This window comes from Syzygium oleosum, unplaced genomic scaffold, assembly GCF_021117445.2.
Source record: "Syzygium oleosum isolate NSW1041296 unplaced genomic scaffold, Sole_v2.1 Sole_v2.07, whole genome shotgun sequence".
Taxonomy (NCBI): domain Eukaryota; kingdom Viridiplantae; phylum Streptophyta; class Magnoliopsida; order Myrtales; family Myrtaceae; genus Syzygium; species Syzygium oleosum.
Window position 1 is genome coordinate 11,884,282 of NW_026607491.1, and position 20,693 is coordinate 11,904,974.

Sequence of the window (20,693 nt, forward strand, 5' to 3'; positions counted from 1 at the left end):
TGGCTCTACCATCAATGTTCGTCAGCTCATGTCATCGAGGTAGGTTGAAATCGGACCCCTCAAGAAACCGCATCTCCAATTCAAATTAAGTATAGTCCGCGACCCAAATTGAATATAAAAGATCCTAAGAACAAAGTTTTCCATCTAATTGTAGGAATAGGGAAACCGGATGCTTAAAACGCAGGGAATAACTTGATCCTTTAAACGCCCTCCCTCGCATGTAAGTACCACCTGGCAACCTTTTGACTTCTATCGAAACGAAAGACTCTTCACTATATTTAGCTCTCTCGTTGAATGTGTGATGAATAGCGCGGCAAATAATGTAATGCTCATGTTACGTGATGCATAACTTGTTGGTACGAATCTTCCTAGACTCTTTGGCTATATTTGGGGATATTAATTTTTCCCTCATTCCTTGTTCTTCTTTGCCTTTTGTTCCTTGCTTTGGTTGTAGCTATATGAAACGGAGGCGATGGGACCGAGGCCACCTGATCATTGTTAATTAGATGAGGCCATTATTAGAAAAATTAGGCGGTCGCAATAGAAAGGTACTTTGCCTTTAATTCTAGCCGACCATGGCCTATCCCTAAATGGGAAAGCCATGCTGCGCACGCACTGCGAGCATTCAAAGCGAAGCACGAGACTAACCCTTATCCGAAGGAGGGACCATGGACTTAGATCAATGGATGGGAAAAATGACGTGTAAATTACGTTGAGAGTTGATGACATGATGGTATTGAGATATTATTTTGGGTGTTGATATGTCAACGAAAAAGCACTTCAATCTCTTCTTCTTCGTTTTGTTTTCTTATAGCTTTCACATTCGGGCAACTGGACATCTCATCCACCGCAAAAAGAAAATTCAAACTTTTAGCGAAGATTTAGGTTGAATTTCTTGACCAAGAAAAAAATTTACGTTGAATTCAAATCGGAAATATGATTGTGCAAAGTGGGAATACAACTAGGAGGGGAAAAAGGGTTGCCGAGGAAAATGTCTGCCAAGTTTCATACAGACGGAAACACCTCACGTTGGATCGGAATTCTATTCGGAAACGGGATTTCTTTTCTAAGGCCGTGGTCGCAAATTTCATGCCATTGTCACGTCGGTGAGGTCGTGAAAATTCAAAAAAAAAAGTTATTCGTGTCGTTATAATTTAACTTTTATATATATATATATAGGAAGAAGCAGGAGACTTTGTTACGTATTCTATTAATTTTCTTTTCTTTGAAAGAAAAAAAAGAAAGGAAGAAAATCTGGCATCACTAAATGGCCTTCCATGTTTAGGGTTACGATTTGTGCTTCAAGAATCAAGAAAAGATTCCAAATTCTTACAAGAATCTTGCTTACATTACATTAAAACTCAAATCGAAGCCTCCACCGGGTCTGGTCCGACTCAATACAGATATATATATATATACGGTCCTTGTTGCTCCAAATATATATTAATCTTTCTTCTGACACTCCACCTCGGTCCTTGGTTCCGATCGCCATTAAGCCAACAACGAGGTGCCTCGCCGACCCGTCTCTTCCATGGTTATGGAGGCTCAGTTAACGCCGCCGCCGCCGCAGAGATCGAGGAGGAGCCCCCTGACCCGGCTCAACGACTGCGTGGCGGGGAGCTGGGTCGGGAAGCGGTTCAAGGTGTCGGAGCGGAACACGACCTTCACCACGGAGCTCCGGGCCGGGACCGCCACCTTCCTCACCATGGCCTACATCCTCGCGGTCAACGCCTCGATCCTGACGGACTCGGGGGGGCCGTGCTCGGTGTCCGACTGCGTGCCGCTGTGCTCGGACGCGGCCGTATCGGTGAGCAACTGCACGGGGCCGGGCCTGCAGGTCCTCCAGCCCGACGCGTCGTGCAAGTTCGACCCGGTGAACCCGGGGTACACGCTCTGCCTGGAGAAGGTGCGCAAGGATCTGATCGTGGCGACGGTGGCTTCCTCGCTCATCGGGTGCGTCATCATGGGGACATTCGCCAATTTGCCGCTTGGCTTGGCCCCTGGAATGGGGACCAACGCCTACTTCGCCTACACGGTGGTCGGGTACCACGGGTCGGGCAACATATCCTACCAGAGCGCGCTGGCGGCCGTCTTCATCGAAGGCCTTATCTTCCTACTGATCTCGGCGGTCGGGCTCCGGGCCAAGCTCGCGAAGCTCATCCCGAAGCCCGTCCGAATAAGCTCGTCCGCGGGAATTGGTCTCTTCCTCGCGTTCATCGGGCTACAGAACAGCGAGGGGATCGGGCTGGTCGGGTACAGCTCGTCGACGCTGCTGACCCTCGGGGGCTGCCCGAGCTCGTCCCGCGTCTCGCTCGCCCCGGTCGAGACCGCCGCCAACGGCACGGTAAGCCTGCTCGCTGGGGGCACCGTCTCGGCCGACATCTACTGCCTCCGGGATCGGATGGAGAGCCCGACGATGTGGCTGGGGATCGTGGGCTTCGTGATCATATCGTATTGCCTCGTCAAGAACGTCAAAGGCGCCATGATTTACGGCATTGTATTCGTAACGGCCATCTCGTGGTTCCGGAACACGAGGGTCACGGCGTTCCCGAACACCGAAACGGGCGACGCGGCCTACGCCTACTTCAAGAAGGTGGTGGACGTGCACGTGATCAAGAAAACGGCTGGGGCGTTGAGCTTCAAGAACATCGGCAAGGGCTTCTTTTGGGAGGCCTTGGTCACGTTCCTCTACGTGGACATATTGGACACCACGGGCACGCTGTATTCCATGGCCCGGTTCGCGGGCTTCGCGGACCAGAACGGGGACTTCGAGGGCCAGTACTTTGCGTTCATGTCCGACGCCACTTCCATCGTGGTGGGGTCGCTGCTGGGGACGTCGCCGGTGACAGCCTTCATCGAGTCCTCGACGGGGATCAGGGAGGGCGGGAGGACGGGCCTCACGGCGCTGACGGTGGCCGGCTACTTCTTCCTGGCCTTCTTCATAACGCCGCTGCTGGCCTCGATCCCGGCGTGGGCGGTGGGGCCGCCGCTGATCCTGGTGGGGGTGCTGATGATGAAGTCGGTGGTGGAGATCGATTGGAACGACATGCGGCATGCCATCCCGGCGTTCGTGACGCTGTTACTGATGCCCTTGACGTACTCGATCGCGTATGGCTTGATCGGCGGGATCGGGACATACATCGTGTTGCACTTGTGGGATTGGAGCGAGGAATTGCTGGTGAAGTTTGGGGTGGTCGGCGGCGGTGGCGGCGGCGGCAGGGGTGGGGTCAACGGTTCACATGGTCAGCCCAAAGAAGATGGAAACGCCCTCAAGGCCGTGGAGTTGGAACCTTAGAATATATCACTCAAGAGGGAATTAGGTCACTTTACTTTTCTCATTTTTTTTTGGGTTCTCTCTGTCTCTCCTATTTTTCAAATACCCATTAGGAATATTCAACATCTTAGATAGTTCCTTTTCACAAAATTGGGGCAAAAGAGAGTGGATTCATGAATAAATCGTTGTACATAGACTACTATGCCTCTACGCCAAGCTTCTATGAATTCTGTCCAATTCAGCATTAAACACGGTCGTGAAGTTGCATGTTACATGTGTCAGATCCAAAAGGAGTCGCTTCCAAGCTCGCATAACACGAGGTCTCTTCATGGTCCTACTTGAATGCATATAAAAACTATATTGGCCGAGAGACAGGGAAAGGGAGATTTAATAAGGGAGAGTACAGCTTGATAACACTAGATCGTTGGCATTTTCTGCATTCCATAGCGCTTCACATGAAAAGACCCTCCCGAACCACTTCGAAAGTTTCTCGTCCAATCAGCCAAAGCTGTCGATGACAAGCGAAACCAACATGTCTTGGGCAAATGAAAACAAACTAAAAGCAAGCAACGAGTCCCTTGCGTGCCAGGGAGGGACATTGTGAGGAACTTTGAAAGCATTATGTACATTATTATTTGATTTGGGGAAAAACTACCAAAGATAATTCGAAAGGTATGTTTTTGGAGCTTGGCTTTTGTGAATTATATTATTGTTAGCTCATCCCTATGTCATGATGACTCATGTACTACTTTTCAGTTCTGCAACTGTGCAAGGAGTTTCGGATCTTGACTCGACTTTACTCCCCTCAAGAGAACTACCATCGTTAGAATAATCTGAAAGGGTAGAGATAGGGCTAGCTTGAATCTTGAATCTCAGGGTAAGATATAGGTTAAAAAATATGATTCAATGCCGCATAAAGTTTTGAATCTAAGTTCCAACGAGGGTCCTCGCAAATTGTCCATATCTCTTGAAGCAGACTCCACGGATACATTCCTTATTTTAACGTGTCAATATCCGCACGCCTCGTACCCCAAATTCTTCCTATATCTTTATTTTTCCTAGGAAGAGAGAGCACACTCTTCAAATTTTACATGCTGATGATCTCGAAGTCCTATCTGTCAAAAAGAAGTAGACATAGCAAGTTCCAAGATGGTGGTGAAAATACTTTGTGCCTTTTCTCTTTATTAATTTTTTTATTCAAGAGAATAAAATGAAAAAAAAAAAAGGTTTCTAGACATGAGTTTTATCTAAAGGGATATTGCAGCTGGAAGAGAACAAATTGCCACGCGTGTTCAGTCATCTCTAAATTGGCATCCGAAATCAGACCTAACTAAAATATTACGAACGCCACTCAAAAATTGGATGGAGTTGGGATCTTGGTGTATCGCTAATGGGAGATTTCTTTTCCTTATTTAAATTATGACTATCATCCGCGATGAATCACATCATTATAAAGGTCGAATAATCAATTTAGAGAATATTCGCATCATGTATGTTTGTCGCAAGCTATCATCACATCCGGCAATCCATATATAAGAAATGACTATTTACTATGTTATATAATGACTTGATTAATGGGGCCCTGAACGTACAAATCGGATCACTATAGTGTATTCTATCGACTCATATCCAAGAACACGACACTATAGGTTTTAATTTTTTTTTCTTTTGGTATGTAGGGCACAAGAGATTGTCACCGAAACCTATATATCACAATAATTACCTACATACATGTATCATACAGAAAAATTGTTACAATTAATAGGGACTAATCCGAGCGTTCAGAAGTCCCGAATCTGAAAGAAGAGTTGCGAATCATAACTTTTTCAGCAACTCGAGCAAAAAAAAAAAATATCACATTCATTAGCTGTGAATGGAGACATCCTCACACTTTGTGTTTCATGTAGATAAGTGGATTGATTTTTTCCAAAAAAACACGTGATACTCTTGCCAAAATTATGCAAAATATGACTTTTTTTTGTAGGAATGCGGAATTGGGTAGGTCGGATATTGAATTGTCATTTGGAGAAAAACAAAATAGAAATGTATTTCTGCGATTTTAGTCAATCTTCCGGAATAAATTCAACAGAAAATGATAAAGAGCTCGTGACAAACAAGCACTTGCCCACTTTCTCTTCCCCATAGTGGGATCCTACTGTCTGGTTTGATATCAAAAGATTGACAGATGTAACAGAAGCAGACATCCCCCATCACTCAGAAAACAGGAACCAAGATCAGCTTCAGTTCTGCGCACTAATCACAGCTTAATCAACGCGTACTTACTTAAGCACACGGGCACCAATCATTCCTTTGAACAGTGGAAAAGCTCTGTGCAGAAAGATTGGATGGGAAGCTGGTGATTAGGCTTTAAAAAAGGGAACTGTAAGAGGAAAATAATTAAAGTGAAGCTGGTGAGGGGGAATCAATTCTTGGTTGAGAGCTAATCAGACATGAAGTGAAGCATTGGTGGAATAAATTCTTGGTTGAGAGCTAATCAGACAGGAAGTGAAGCATTGGTGCATGTGTCATCTCAATAAAATATATATATACATATACATATATATAATATATTAAGAAAAGATGGGGAAAAGATAATTTTTGGAGCTTTTTAGGCATATCTGGGTAAGCACCAGATGATTTGAGGATCTGTCTGCCAAACAATTTAAAGTTAGGGGATTCTGATGTTAAAATAGAGACACATCATGTTGCTTTTGTCTGAAACAAAAGGCACACCATGTTTGACCCAGCACAAGAAGACCCAACAAAGGAATGCCACAATGCAAGCTCATTCATATCTGTCTTAGGAAAAAGAGGGGGGGAAAAAAAGGGTTCCTACACACTCTTAATCACTTTGCAATTCGCATAAAATAGAAAGTTTAATTAATTTATTAATTTCCTCTTTTTAAGCATCGACAATTTTCCAAATGGACCACGTTTCGATATTGTCTATATTTTTGAGAAATCTCGAAAGCTCCCTTCGAAAGAGAGGCATTAAGGAACACGGACCACAAAATTTACCCGAAAAATAAAGATAAATATGTAGATATTAGTACAGCTTTTTGAAGAAAGGCCACATTAAAACTTGTGGTTTCCTGCATCAATTATTAGAAAAAATTTAAATAAAAAAAAAAGAGATGTGAGTTTTCTTGTGATGTGAACACTTTTCAAAAAGAGAACAGGGAAAGTGACCTCCAACTTCTCATCCAACCCAACTGGTTCCTTCAATTTTCATTTATTTATTTATTAGTTTTGATTTTTAAGATAATAAATTGACCAAAATAGCTCCACTGCCAATAATTCCATTGAACTACTCTCTGGACTTCATTGGAGATTTTTTTTTTTTGGACATATCCTTGGAGAGTTTGGAATTGCAACTTTTTGAATGAAAATGTGCCTAATTTTTCCACCATTTCAGCACCAAACTTGGCACCAAATACCCACTTACTAGTTGACTTTGACATTTATTGATTGCCAATACTTTTTGACTTCATATCTCTCGAGACATATTTTGAAAATGAGTAAAGTTCAACGAATCGCACATCACAATATAAAAACAAACTTGTAAGGAAAAAAAAAAAGTCATTTTCGGCAATGGTACGAGTACTACATGTTTCAAGTCATCCCTTTTGAGCATGCCAAGTTTAGTCCATGCCCTCAAGAGGATTCGCGACGTTAGAGTTCAATCGCTCCATCAACTAAAATGTAGTATATTCCCGTGATCACAAAAAATTGTTCTATTCTTCATATGTTAACATGTTCGAGGACATTCGTTATCGAAATCCTTAATTTCTTTTTTTTATTTTTTTGAAAATGCTCATTGAAATGAACATGCCAAGTTAATAAGCACATGATATGCAAGAAGTTGAAATATTTGCACAAAGAAGAAGAAGAAGAAGAAGAAGAAGAAGAAGAGAGAGTTGAAATATGAAGCACGGGCCTTAAGCCCACTGATAAGTTTGGTTCGACCAAATTGGGCTATTAAAATGAAAAGCTAAGCTGCATCCCAAGTGATGATCGTCAAATTTCTCCGGTCTTTTCTTTCTTTTCTTGTCTTGTCTTTTCTTTTCTCCCTTTTTATCTGTTACAGATTCCAATTTACAAAGTCGAAAGTCAAGACATCGAATTGGGCGACAATCCATTCGAGGATAAGTAGTACAAGTTAATAATGTGAAACAATATATTATTCCAAAAGGCTGCGGTCCCGCAACGTTCTCGTGAAGAACAAGTGATATAACCAAGACAGTTGTATTCTTCTGTTGAAATTATCTTCATTGTTTCGATGACGAAGGTGGTTGCTTTGTAAGGAAACCCAGTTGCTATTTCGCGGTATTAACAGATAATTGCGCCAATATACAGCCACTGGTATATAACTGTTCCTACACACACTGGGCTTGCACAACTTGTGGACTATTGACCCCCTAAATTGGTTCAATTCCTCATCAAATTTGACCAATGGCTTCACATGAATATTCACGTATTATGTTCATTAAGAGTTCATTTGTTGATTTAGGCTCCGTTTATTTCGCGAAAATTTTTCTACCGGTAAGGCTCTGTTCGTTTCGCGGAAAATATTTTCCATGAAGACATTTTCCTAGAAAATGACACAATTTTCTGGTGTTCGGCTGAAATTTGAAAAAGTTTCGGAAAATATTTTCTGTTGTTCGGTACAGAAAAGATTTTCTTCCTTGCACTACTTTTAATATATTTTTCTTTTTCTTTTTTTTAAATATTTTTTTTCTTTTTTCTTTTTTTTTCCTTCTTCTTCTTCTTCTTCCTCAGTTGGTTGCCAGCCGCGGCGATGGCCGGCGACCGGCCAGCTCGAGCCTCGCCGGCCTGTGGCGAGGCTCCGCCTCACCTAATCCGATGCAGCTGAGCTTGCCCAAGGCCGATCGGGCGAGCTCGGGCCTCGCCAGATCTGGCGAGGCTCAGGCAACCTCAAGCAAGGCTCGAGCCTAGCCCAGCTTGCCGGATCTAGTGAGGCTCAAGCTCTCTTGTGGCCGGCGACCAGCCGAAGAAGAAGATAGAAAAGAGAAGGAAAGAAAACGAAAAAAATAATAAAAATAAAAACAGATAATTAAAAAATAATTAAAATTAGAATTTTTAAAAAAATAAAATTAAAATAATTAAAATTAATGGTGAAAGAAGGAGGGGGGAAAATGTTTTCCTCAAAAGTGAAGGTGTTTTGTCCAACCACGGAAAATGTTTTCCATGATTAGTTTATTTTCCGTGAAACGAACACCGGAAAACCCGAAAAACGTTTTCCCATAAGTTATTTTTCGTGAAACGAACGGAGCCTAATTATTTTTCTTATTTTCCAGCGTTTGGATTTCTTAGGAGAATAAGTCAATAAAAAACTTATGCCAGAATTCAAGAAAATGATTTTCTCTTTCAAAGATCAAAAACTGTTTTCCAAAATACAATTAGATATCGAGACTTGACCCAAAGACCTCGGCGCTTAAGACGGGAACTCCCACGCCCATGCTCGGGTCCTCGCGAACTGGCCCGGGTCCAAGTGCCTCGAGGCTAGGCCCAAGCCCCTAGTGTTTGTGCCCAAGTCCCCACAGTCCCGCCAGGGGACTTGACTCCTAGGCCCAATTCATCATCGTTTATCCCCAGGTCTACAAAGGTTGGGACCTTGGTGGCCGTGCTCAATTACTTGGCTCCCTCACAAAGTCAAGCCCCGAGTCCATAAAGGCTAGGCCTAGGTCTCTCGTGATTAAAGATTTAAATATTAAACTATGCATTCATTTAATAACTTAAGCTATTAAAACAGTTTGTAGTGGTCACATAAAATCTCACATAGTATCAGAGCAAGAAGTTCTGGGTTCAAAATCTTTCGAGGCCCATTTATCTGCCCAATTAAATATGTCCACACTTAGTATTAGGCAAAATGACCAGACTTAAGCATGAGAGGAAGTGATAGAACATTTTAAATATTAAACCACGCCTTCATTCGCTTAAAAAAAACTAATTCTTTATCTAACAACTAAAGCTTTTAGAACAGTTGACAGTAGTCCTACAAAATCTTACACCTTGAGGTCGGTCTAAGACCACAGGTCCCTATTGGCCGTACTCCGATACTCGGCTCCCGTGCCCAAGTTACTAACGCTTGAGCTTGGGTCCATCAATACCGAGTAATCCCCCGTGCCCATGCTCGGGTTCCTAGTGGTTGGCCTGAGAAATTCTATCTTTTGCAACTGGGACTCCAGCTGTCGAGTGTTCGTATCACGCAAATAGCACATATCTATTTAGGAATATAAAATCAAGTTTTCCTTTTCCAATGATGGGAAATAATTTCACATTCATTTTAACATTTTAACTAAATACAGGAAAAATTATTGCCACAATTTCTTGGAAAATGATTTCTTGAAAACTATCCTTAAAAAAAAAGGCCAAATTTTTCACGAAACAAAATGAAGCCTTACATTAGTATTTCTCTACCAACGGTTCACAATTAGTCATATGTGTAGGTCGCCATGCTCAAGAGTAGAATGTACAAATATTCACAATCAACTCCTCCTTTATTTCGAGTTAATTTTACATGCCGAATAAATTTTGGTGCAATAAATAAGCTTCACCACTTTAATTTGATCAAAGACAAGCAAATCAACCTCCAACCTCATGCTTCTTTCTTGCAAACGTTCCAGGAATTTAAGTTATTTTACGAGCCCGACTTTGACCAATCCCTTGGGAGTTAGCACGAGGGGCTACTAGAAGAAAGAAAATTCAAGAAGGAAATTGACCTTAGAAAGTCATTTTATATGAGGAGAAAAAACAAATACGTGAGGACATTATGGTCAAATGAGCGATGCTATGAATCCTGAAGTCGCACCCCCAATCCCAATGGTGGCGTGAGCAGCAGAGGAGTTGCCAGAGGAGAGGCGAGGATGGAGGCCATTGGCAAAGCCTGCTGTTCTTCCTTGGTCCTCATGTCCCCGCTCGACAAAGATGCAATTTTTACGATGAAGATGAAGAACAAGAACAAACAACGCGTGTGCGCTGTCATAGGTCCCAAGAATCCCTTCAAGCTGAGCAAAATCTCGTGTGGAGTATCAGAAGATGGGGTGGAGCCTAAACAGAAGAAACCCACCACAGTGTCAGCCATTCCCGGAAGCAGGACTGAGGATTATAACACAGCCATGAAGAGGATGATGAGGAATCCTTATGAGTATCACCACGATCTTGGTAAAAATCCCGTGGATCCCCTCTCTTTTCTGGTCTGTATACGTTTTTTCACAAGATGATTATTGATTTTAGACTCTACAGCTGTGTTGCTAATCTCACAACGGGGAAAGTTCCCGTTTTTATGTCTCATTAGTCTTGGCTCGGCATGATGGGTTGGTCAGTTTTGGCTGATTGAAAATGCTGGGATGAAGGGATTCTTGGCTATCTTTTGTTGACTTTGGCATGCATTACTTTATTGCACATATTTTAATGAGGAAATATGTTCAGATTCATGAATATAGTCTTGTCACGTTAAAATTGTCTTGCTTTGCCTAAAGAACTATTAGTATTGTAATTAGAGCAAAAGGAAATCCCAAAAGCTTTAAGCTGTTTGGTTGGATACCTTGACTGCTTGCTATCTGAGTTACATTCATTTTATTTTGAATTTATGCCTGTGATGATCTAATAGTCAGATCCTGTGTTCAGGCATGAATTACACACTGATAACTGATAATTTGATCGTGGGCTCGCAGCCTCAGAAACCTGAAGATATTGATCATCTGAAACACGAAGAGAATGTGGCTTACATATTAAACTTGCAGCAAGATAGGGACATTGAATACTGGAGAATCGACTTCCAGTCTATCCTGAGAAGATGTCAAGAGCTTGGAATCCAGCATATGAGAAGGCCGGTGAGCGAGCATATTTCGCCCTCTTTCTAGAAAATGTTGCTTCAGCTAAAGTATGTTTGTAGTTTTCACTGTGGAAAATTCAAGCAATGTTATTCCATTTTTGAGATACAAGAATGGTAATTTCATATTGTTCTTTAACTTCAAGATGACGTGAACACGCTATGAGATCTCTTTTGCAGTTATTGTAGCCATAGATAATTGTCAATGGTTTTGTTCTATTAATGAATGAATAGACTGTACATAATTACCATTCTAATGTGTCTTTTCATTTTTGTTCGGTATATTGGTAGGCAAGAGATTTTGATCCAGATTCGTTGAGAACTGGATTACCCAAAGCCGTGTCATCTTTGGAGTGGGCAATCTCAGATGGAAAGGGGAGGGTTTATGTGCACTGTACAGCTGGTCTTGGAAGGGCCCCTGCCATTGCAGTTGCTTATTTGTACTGGTTCTGTGGCATGGATGTGAGTCCTCACATTGATACTTGTTTTCTCAATTTACTTATTTACTGCTTTGAGATCGATTCTTTGACAACTGTGGGATTCTGGACATGAAAAAAGCTATCTTGCCATTTAAGCCTATCTAATACTTAGCTTTTTTGCAGAATCAAGTAATTACAGTGATGTTCTTTAGGTTTTGGTGCTTAAGCTTCCTTCTTTTTAGCAATGATGTCATGCTTATGCATGCAATTTGCAAATACCTTCACGATGCTATTATGTCAAATGGAAATGCATTAAAAAGATAAAGTGGATAAGCTTCTTTTTTTACTGCTGACCTTGTAGGAGTTAAGGCACTTTCATTTCACAAAGTTGGTGACTTGATTGAACTTACTTCTACGTAACACGAACCGCATAATGGATTTCTATTTTTAGTTGTTTAAATCTCTTAAGCTATTTGCTTAAAGTTTTGTAGCATCTGAATCTATGATTTGTGGCAATGGAGCAGCTGAACAAGGCTTATGCCTTTCTTACTGCGAAACGTCCTTGTGGACCGAATAAAAGAGCCATACGAGGAGCTACCTATGATCTGACCAAGAATGATCTGGGGAAGGAGCCTTTCGAGAGTCTTCCAGAATATTCTTTTGAAGGTGTAGCTGATTGGGAGAGAAGCTTGATTCAGGAACGTGTATGTTCACTCCGTGGGACTTGAATGTCCATGTAAGGACTCTCTATCCTTCTTTCTGTGGGTTTGTCTTGGTCTTCTCTTCTCGCTGAGATGAGAGTTTGATTACATACCGTCCTATTGTAGACAGTTGCTCTTTTTTATATTCTCCGCAGAAAATTACTTGCCGATCTCTTTGACGGTCTTGTGGCATCTTCTCAGCGGTCTTGCTAGTTATTCATGTCAGCCATAATTTTATTATTCTCTAATTCAGGTTTTGGGTTCGCAGGATATAGTCATTCAGATTAGGCGAGATCCTCTAGCAATCGTTTAAATTGCTATTAAACCATGTATGAACAGGAGATCTAATTAACATATTTGTCCAATCCTTGTTTTGTATCCGAAGAGTGTCAATTTAGGTACTTACATGGCTTGATTTTTATGAATTGATTGGGCTAAGCTTCGCGCTCTTAAGTGGTCATGTTCTTGAATTCCGTGAACTATTTACAGACTATTTGGGTTTGGTGCGCTCATTGGTCTTCCTTCCTCATAACTGCTTTTCCGTTTGAACTCCTGGCTATATCTGTTCTATAACATACCCGTGATATCTGGTTGTAGGTGATATCTTTGCTGGGACAACTTCTTCCCTATCAGAGTTTTGGGAGTATGGAACGATTATGGAGGGGTAGTCGAGGGAGAGAATAATGGCTTATTTGCTGTTACAGGCACATAAACCTTTGTGTCCTCAATGATTATACAAAAGTTGGTTGGAGAAGAACTTGAAACCCATCATCGTTTAATATGGATGGTTTTATACATACACAGCGAGAACATTGACATTGACGCATGCTGTCAATATGATACCGGGTGCCAGTTCCTTTTTGTAGTAGAGCAAGTGAGGTCCAACCAACCGCAGTCAACAGTGAATAGAAATGGTGTATTTGAGGTCTCATATTGCTAGAGTTTAAGATTGGAAACTATCAATCACCTGCAAATGCATATTTCATAACCCATGCGATGGAGGTTTTTGTTTCTAATCCATGCTATTATTTGGAATCATGTGAGGCAAAATGCTTTTCTTCTGTGAACAGAACTAGAGGGAAATGTGAACTCATGAAAGTAAATCTTGGTTCTGTATCTAAGTGCCGGCATGATTTTTAAACCATTAGAGTGAATCCATAGTCTACAACATTATAAACCTGAGCTGGCTATGGTCTGAATCGAAAATTAGAAAATGCAAATGGCATGCGTCGAGGAGCATTTGCCGGCTCTGAAGCTCCAGCCATTGAGGTTGCAACCTGCAATGGTATTCCACAGTTTAGCCTTTACTTGTTTTAACTTTTAAGCCATTCAACAGATTTAGGATACTCGTTTTGCTTTAATAGCAACTCGTTATTTAATGAAAGAAGAGCCTACAACGAGTGCCTGAATGAAAGCTTCAGGCAAGGACAGAAGCACTTGCAGGTGCAAACGAAGCATGTACTTTCCTAGCGAATGGAGTGCGAATAATACAGAAGCAGCACATCCATGAGATCCACATTACAGTCATCAAAATCAGATTTCAAAAAGCCAAACGAAGTTCCTTCCAGGTGTATAATGTATATGATTGCTTTGAGGAGTTTGAAAGAAGTGACAGCTTCTCCATTGGAAAAAGCCAACAGATGTCAATGGTTCTGAGCCAGTGGCATAGAAAAGAATTAAGCACATTTGATCTCTACTAACACCAAACTACGGTAAAATCATGGAGAATATCACTCAATTCCCATAAGATTCTAAATTGTCAGCGAAGAAGTTCACTTTGTATTCACATTACATTCAATAAGAGATCAGACAAAATAAAACTAACCACCTGCAGCTGTTCCACTGCGCACATTGAGGCCAAGCATATTTGATGCTTCCGTTGAGAAGATGAGCTTGAACATCATGAGATATGATCACCACTATCAAATTCTATTCAAAAGAAGTTAAAAGGGTTCGGCTAAGAATCATGAACTTTCTTATATATGAAAAAATTCCTCATAATGTACAGATATGGCTGCGAAGTAAATATGCTTTAGGAAGTAACGATACTCTTGTGTAGTGCAAGCTGTGCCTGGCGCCGCCCTAAGTGGAATGCCGTGAAAATCCATAGTACACAAACCTAAGGTAGCCCACAGAGAAGAGTCAAGAACATATAATAGCAATAAGCATAGCTATTTGGCTTCTAATAAAACACTCATCCAACTTAAAATCAGTTCTCTACGTACAGGCAAGGCATATAGGGAGACCGTTGATATTTTCCCGTTGAGAGAGCCAAAAAGCAACTTAAACATTCCAGCTGCTGTGGCATCACCTAATCTCTGGACAATAACATCTATGCATAGCTGCATTTATACATATCAGGCATAAGAATCCCGTAATTCCCTGCATTTCTTCATCATCATCATGTCATAGCACTAGCAGTAATTAGATGAAATGATATGAGACTCGTTGATCATCCAGAAAGCCAAACCCAGTCTGGCCACAAATCAACTGTAGCATGCGCATGAGAGAAGATCTAAATGATTTGACAAAATCATCCTAAGCAATTTGCAATTATGTTTACTGAAATCAAAAACTTGAGAGATAAACAACTTTCTCAATGAGTGAATATTCATACCTTAGCTTTGTATTTCTCATCCTGTGAGACTACAGTAAACAAAAGTTCTCTTCCAGGCCTTGTAACAACATACGTGACAACCTGGAATTGCAAATACTAACATCACCCCTCTTTTGTTTCATGCTTTTATATGTAAGACTACGCATAAGTGTGAATTCAGGAGGATGAAATGAGGAATTGCAGATGTAGAAATTACAGTTGGATAAATTCAACATCTCTAGATGATAAATAGAGAATAAATAAGTAGGGCATAGTTTAACACCTTTCGCAAGGTCTCAGAAATTGCAACTGCTACCCAAGTAGGCCAAACTGCAACCACGACCAAATTTGACAAGGCAACCAAAGGAGTAGAACATATAGCAACAGTAACCCCAGCAACAGCAAGAATGCGACCCTACAATAAAAGCAAGTTTTATACTCAAAATCAAGAATGACAGCATAGATTATTATCAAAAAAGATACAAAATAGAGCTTCTCTAGCATTTAACAGACACCCCTGAGGCTGCAAACTATTAGAGTGGTAGGGAATGTATATATACTATAATAAAAAAGGCGATCCAATTTGCAATGTCCCACGAATTAGACAAAACCAACATATTAATGAGGAGAACCCCAAATCATAAATCTCTTTGAGATGAAATCAAGGTGCATCAAAATTACAATACAGAGTTGTGTAAGCTTTGACGTACAAATAGCAATTTCCTTTTAAGTTGGAGAAAAGCTTAAACTCAGACCAGATTAAATGAAGAAGTTAATTGCTTGGCGATTACATATAGACAAGGATGCAAGGTCTTATTAAAGGAAAAAACTGCTTCAGGAGCTTAAAATACTTTGGTCTATTTATAAGGGCAAAATAAGTTCTCCCTTGTTTCACAAGTTCACATCCTATTTTTCAAAAGAGATTGCTCATCACAACCCACTCAAGCAAAGAATAGCGAAAGTAAATGGATATCCCCATGAATCCGCTCAACATTCAAGTGAAAGAACAGAGAAGCAAACCGATATCCACTAAGCACATCCCTCCCAAAAATTTAATAACATCCATGAGTTTTAAGGGACCACCTAATGTTCATCCATCCAAACTGCAGAAATTTTTAGAAAAATTTAGTACCGTCAACGTGAGTTGGCCAGCAAGTATGAAGACGGCAATGAAGCTGTTAATCTGGGCAAACAATTTTCTCCGGTCAGTTGAGCTTGAAACAGCCATTGCTATCACAGTAACTTTCTGCAGTTGTAGAGACAAGGAAATTCAGTTAAATTCCCAAGAGCATCCAGCAAATGCTCAATGTCTTGAAGAAAAGCCAAATTGATAGACATTCAAACAAAACCTTGGTTAAAAAAATGCTCAAAGGAAAACCTTCAGTAGGAATAAACTCTGCAGTCAGTCATAAGACTATTCTAAAAACATCGCATTCAAATTTAAAGCCATAAGCTTATCTTACCTGAAAATAGAAGAATGACGAGACAACTGCACTCAGCCAGAGAAATAAAGAGACATATAATAGATATGTGGAGGATAAAATAAGCCAGAGTCCATCTAAGATAGCCCAAAGCTGAGGCTTCACCGCTGAAGTGGCTGATGTAGGAGAAGAAACAGCAGGTTCGGTCTTTCCATCAGAGTCCTTTTGTTGGTCAGGATCAATTTGTCTAAAAGAAAAGGATTAACAAAGTTTACCACAAAGTTTGTTTTTCTAACAAGCAAAGAGAAAGGCCACATAATCATGTTAGTCCAACCTAAGAAAACTAAGCTCGTGATTGCCAGAAAATCAAGCCCACATGGTTGGGTTACGTTTCAGAAGGTTTGACTCTCATAATATAAGCTCACTATTACTGAAACATGGGCTTGAAGTATGTGAATTGAAACCAAACAAATCATGGTAGGTACAAATCTGATTATCGAGTGGAAATTCACCTATATGTACTCAAACTTGTCTTGCCAAAAGCTATCTTCCTTTCTAATCTCACTTATTTTAGAAAGAGACTCATCATCTGAATTTGGCAGATGAAGAGTGATAATTGAGATTTAAGGAGGAAGGTAATAATCCCATATGATGAGTCAAGGCCTCAATAAGTTCAATGAGAAAGTTAACCCAGCCTCTTAAACTCATTCATGAACCATTCATTAGAGACCCCATGATCCACTTCACAAACTATAAAGGATTTCCAAATGTTACTTGAACATTAAGTTATCTTCATCGCTCTGAGGAAATGACAGCTGCTCAATTCCAAACATGTAATCATTTTGTGCCTGCAGTTGTGCCTAGCAATCCTCCACATGCAAGCACACCGTTTCTAAGGATCCACTAGTCTAAAAAAGACTGACCCCATGGCAGTGAGCATTCCACATTTAATGTTTTCTGCAGTTCATATAAAAATGCAAGTACATAAAATCCACCTAACCTGATGGGAGATAACTCTTCAGGAAAATTAGATAAATCTTGGTTGATCCCTTTTGACGATTGTGCAGCAAGTTCCAGAAAAAGGGCAGCAAAGAGAAGCAACACTGAAGTTGAAACAGTCCACTATTCACAACTGAAGGGAGAAAGAGAAATAGGACAAAATTTTAGAGTGTGAAGCAGGTAGATACATACGCGGACCCAACCAGGCCATTAGCGTGGCAAACAGAGAGCCAAACAGCTGGCCCAGTGTAGCACCCGCACCAATGAAACCAAAGAGTCTTGAACCTGACTGGATACAGAACCAAGTGAGAATGATAAACTTTATACTAGATACTTAACGACATAACACACGGCAACGCACAAACCTCACTGTCCATCACATCAATCACTCTAGCCCAAGTTGACGAAATGGTGATAAGATTAAGCAAAGCAACCTGCAAAGGCAAATACCGGTCAATTGGAAGTCCACTCGACTGTCAATGACCAAAATGTCCAAAATGAGCAATAGCTGGTTCGTTTCTGGATGTGTAGGTACATAAATTGGATTATATCATACCCAGAGGAACAATCCCACTCTAACTGACACGAAAAACCATCCATATTCCTTCCCACCCGTGGGAGTTGAAGGACTGGCATGATTGATGACAACTCCTGCCTCCTCATCTGTTGTGGAGGACAAAGCAACAGGCCCCTAGAGAACAAAAATAAAAACCAAGCCTCAAATCAGACTTAACAAACAGAAGGCTGCATCAGAATCTACTGTCGACGAAAATACTACCACTCCGAATTCTCTCTCGTACCTTCCATGTGGATAGTGAAAACCCAGGCGAGGAAAACTGCCATAGAGTGAAGAATATGACAAGTGATATGCTGAAGAACCTGTGAATCAAAACCAGAGCCTGAAATTTCAAAAAGAACCTGATTATACGACCATATCAAAGAGCGAAAAGATTCGGACACATTCATTTCAGAAAATATTCCGAAGCCGTAACTACCTAAAGAAGAACGTATGGCGAATCTAGTTAGAAGGAATAGACATCTGAAACAACCGAAAAAAAGAAAAGAGTCCAAGCTCATTTCCTCGACATGAATCCTCATCTCCACGAAGCTACAAAACAAGCATTGCAACACACGCAGCATGCATAATCTCATCTAACGACCCTCTCGCGCCGTTCATTTCGTCATCGTCAAACGGTGCGAACCAACGCAAATTACCAATGCCGAACACACAGAGAACGGAGGAACACGGAAGGCTCGGGCAGAAGAAGGATATACAACACCTTGCCTTTAGAGAGGTTGGGCGAAGAGAAGATGAGAGTCGAGACAGGGGCGGCGACCAGAGTGAGCGCCAACGATCCGACGAAAAGGCTGGGGAGGTTCGACAGCCCGAGGGAGATGGCGCCGTCGTCGCGCAGCGGGAGCACCATGAAGTAGGCGCTCAGAATCTGCAGCGCCTCGGGATCCGGCAGAGGGATCAGTATATAATCAGCGCACTCGCAAGCAATAACGCGCGTCGAACGGAGGACGCGGGACGACGGAAAAACTCGATCGTCGCCGCCGCCGCCGCCGCCGTTGACCGGGGGGGATTGGGGGGATGGGGGGAGGAGGCCGGAAACTTACGAAGAAGAAGCAGGAGGAGGCATGGAGCAGAGGAGAGGTCTCGTGAGGGTGCACCGAGACGAAGTTCGAGACGATCGCGTGCGATCGAGACCGGTTGTTCATCTTTCGCTATGGAGGAGTATCGCGGAGCTTCAAGCCATTGCCATCATCGCCATTGCCCAACTGAACTGGAGATTTGACCAGCTCCTCGTTCTTCAGTTTTTTTGGTCATGTTTAATTAATTCTTTATTTTCTTGAGGAAAAATGACGTAAATAGTCTCTAAACTTTAGCTGAATGTATAATTTAATATTTGAATTTTTAATTTGTTTACTATCGTTTCTCAACTTTAGCCTAATGTTCAATATAATTCATAAATTTTTAATTTGTTCAATGTGTTCCATGGATTTTTGGTACACATTCAATTTAATTAATGAATTATATGAAATGTTAAGCCAAAGTTCATAGACCGTTTACGTCATTTTCGCTTTTTTTAATAATTTTGTGCGAATTTGACAACAAAAGATAATGATAAATAATTTTTATTCTTTAAAAAAAAAACAATAGACTTACCATAAAAACAGAAGAAGCCATTAACTATTTATTTTATCTATTAACAAATTTGATTAATCATTTTATATAGGGTTAATACCACCAAAAACTCCAAATTGGTACGCGTGTGACAATTTTACTCCGAACTTTTTTTTGACCACAAAAAACCCCAAACCGGTACACCTATGATAATTTTACCCCAAACTTTTTTTTTTACCACCAAAAACCCCAAACTAGTACACCTGTGGTAATTTTACTCAAAACTGGTAAACCCGTGACAAATTTACCCAAAACTATTTTTTTGACCACAAAAAATCCCAAACTGGTACACCTGTGACAAATTTACCTCGACCTAATAATTTTTTAATATTATTTTTTCGAATTTTTTTATTTCTTTTTTCTTTTTTCTTTTCTTTTCTTTTTCTTCATCTTCAACCTCTGGCCGGTCGCCGGACCGGCGACCGGCCAGAGGTGGAAGCCGGCGAGGTCGGCCCCGCCAGCCGCTAGCGAGGCTCGACCTCGCCCAGCGTCGGGCGAGGGCGGCCCTCGCCGGCGTCTGGCGAGGGTCGCCCTCGCCACCCTCCCAGGCGAGGGCGACCCTTGCTTGAGTCAAGCGAGGGTTGCCCTCGCCCGACGCAGGCAAGGGTCGCCCTCGCCAGATCCGGCGAGGGCAGCCCTCGCCAGAGTCGGGCGAGGATTATCCTCGCCTGCGTTGGGTTAGGACCGCCCTCGCCCGACTCAGGCGAGGGTCGCCCTCGCCCCACGCCGGCGAGGGCGGCCCTCGCTAGTGCCAGCGAGGGTTGAGCCTCGCCAAGGCCGGCAGGCCGACCTCGCCGGCTGCATCTCGTTGCCGGTCGCCGGTCCCGCCGGAGGTTGAAGATGAAGAAAAAGAAAAGAAAAGAAAAAATTCAAAAAAATTAAAATTTTAGTTCAGGATAAAATTGTCACATGTGTACTAGTTTGGGATTTTTTGCAGTATGTTCAGGGTAAAATTGTCACAAGTGTACCAGTTTGGGGTTTTTTGTGATATGTTCCGGGTAAAATTGTCACAAGTGTACCAGTTTGGAGTTTTTTGTGGTAAAAAAAAAAGTTCGGGGTAAAATTGTCATACACGTACCAGTTTGGGGTTTTTTGTAGTATTAACCCTTTTATATATATTTATATATTGATTTTGAGATCTATATGCATGAATCAGTGCCATCTATCAAGTAGATAATTACTCTGATTCTTCACTCTCTTTTTCTCAAACACCATTTTTATTTTTTATTTTTTGTAACCG

The 20,693-nt window shown here is 41.6% G+C and overlaps 3 protein-coding genes across 8 annotated transcripts; 2 read left to right on the top strand and 1 right to left on the bottom strand.

Moving 5' to 3' along the window:
* Positions 1–1,536: 1,536 nt before the first annotated feature.
* Positions 1,537–3,523, top strand: LOC115671348 (adenine/guanine permease AZG1). Its single transcript, XM_030592898.2, has one exon. It carries the CDS (start codon positions 1,538–1,540, stop codon positions 3,293–3,295), a length of 1,758 nt encoding a protein of 585 aa, XP_030448758.1. The 5' UTR covers position 1,537; the 3' UTR covers positions 3,296–3,523.
* Positions 3,524–10,089: 6,566 nt separating this feature from the next.
* On the top strand, positions 10,090–13,180 carry LOC115672690 (phosphoglucan phosphatase LSF2, chloroplastic). 3 transcript variants are annotated; one of them, XM_056313281.1, is made up of 5 exons: positions 10,090–10,459; positions 10,925–11,130; positions 11,421–11,591; positions 12,073–12,284; positions 12,503–12,798. In XM_056313281.1, exons 1-4 carry the CDS (start codon positions 10,162–10,164, stop codon positions 12,274–12,276), a joined length of 879 nt encoding a protein of 292 aa, XP_056169256.1. In that variant the 5' UTR covers positions 10,090–10,161; the 3' UTR covers positions 12,277–12,284; positions 12,503–12,798. The 3 variants fall into 3 exon arrangements, with proteins under 3 accessions (XP_056169256.1, XP_030450457.1, XP_056169255.1); XM_030594597.2 differs by lacking the exon at positions 12,503–12,798 and adding an exon at positions 12,847–13,180 and having other exon boundaries at positions 10,091–10,459; XM_056313280.1 differs by having other exon boundaries at positions 10,091–10,459; positions 12,518–12,798.
* Positions 13,181–13,348: 168 nt separating this feature from the next.
* Positions 13,349–19,089, bottom strand: LOC115672674 (uncharacterized). 4 transcript variants are annotated; one of them, XR_008816978.1, is made up of 15 exons: positions 18,886–19,088; positions 18,546–18,710; positions 18,066–18,164; positions 17,822–17,956; positions 17,631–17,699; positions 17,458–17,554; positions 17,267–17,369; positions 16,309–16,513; positions 15,978–16,091; positions 15,129–15,260; positions 14,867–14,947; positions 14,475–14,591; positions 14,299–14,368; positions 14,078–14,178; positions 13,349–13,526 (listed from the first exon to the last, which is right to left on the bottom strand). XR_008816978.1 is itself a non-coding variant. In XM_056313279.1 (14 exons), exons 1-14 carry the CDS (start codon positions 18,985–18,987, stop codon positions 14,150–14,152), a joined length of 1,518 nt encoding a protein of 505 aa, XP_056169254.1. In that variant the 5' UTR covers positions 18,988–19,088; the 3' UTR covers positions 13,958–14,149. The 4 variants fall into 4 exon arrangements, 2 of the variants coding, with proteins under 2 accessions (XP_056169254.1, XP_030450427.1); XR_008816979.1 differs by lacking the exon at positions 13,349–13,526 and adding an exon at positions 13,553–13,901; XM_056313279.1 differs by lacking the exon at positions 13,349–13,526 and having other exon boundaries at positions 13,958–14,178.
* Positions 19,090–20,693: the final 1,604 nt, after the last annotated feature.

Excerpts from the sequence above, each read along its gene's own strand:
- LOC115671348 (XM_030592898.2), top strand. The coding sequence starts at position 1,538 with ATGGAGGCTCAGTTAACGCCGCCGCCGCCGCAGAGATCGAGGAGGAGC.
- LOC115672690 (XM_056313281.1), top strand. The coding sequence starts at position 10,162 with ATGGAGGCCATTGGCAAAGCCTGCTGTTCTTCCTTGGTCCTCATGTCC. Across the intron at positions 11,131-11,420 it reads TCCAGCATATGAGAAGGCCG|GCAAGAGATTTTGATCCAGA; the intron begins GTGAGCGAGCAT and ends GTATATTGGTAG. Across the intron at positions 11,592-12,072 it reads ACTGGTTCTGTGGCATGGAT|CTGAACAAGGCTTATGCCTT; the intron begins GTGAGTCCTCAC and ends GCAATGGAGCAG.
- LOC115672674 (XM_056313279.1), bottom strand. The coding sequence starts at position 18,987 with ATGAACAACCGGTCTCGATCGCACGCGATCGTCTCGAACTTCGTCTCG. Across the intron at positions 17,700-17,821 it reads GAGTGGGATTGTTCCTCTGG|GTTGCTTTGCTTAATCTTAT; the intron begins GTATGATATAAT and ends TTGCCTTTGCAG. Across the intron at positions 14,592-14,866 it reads ATGAGAAATACAAAGCTAAG|CTATGCATAGATGTTATTGT; the intron begins GTATGAATATTC and ends GTATAAATGCAG.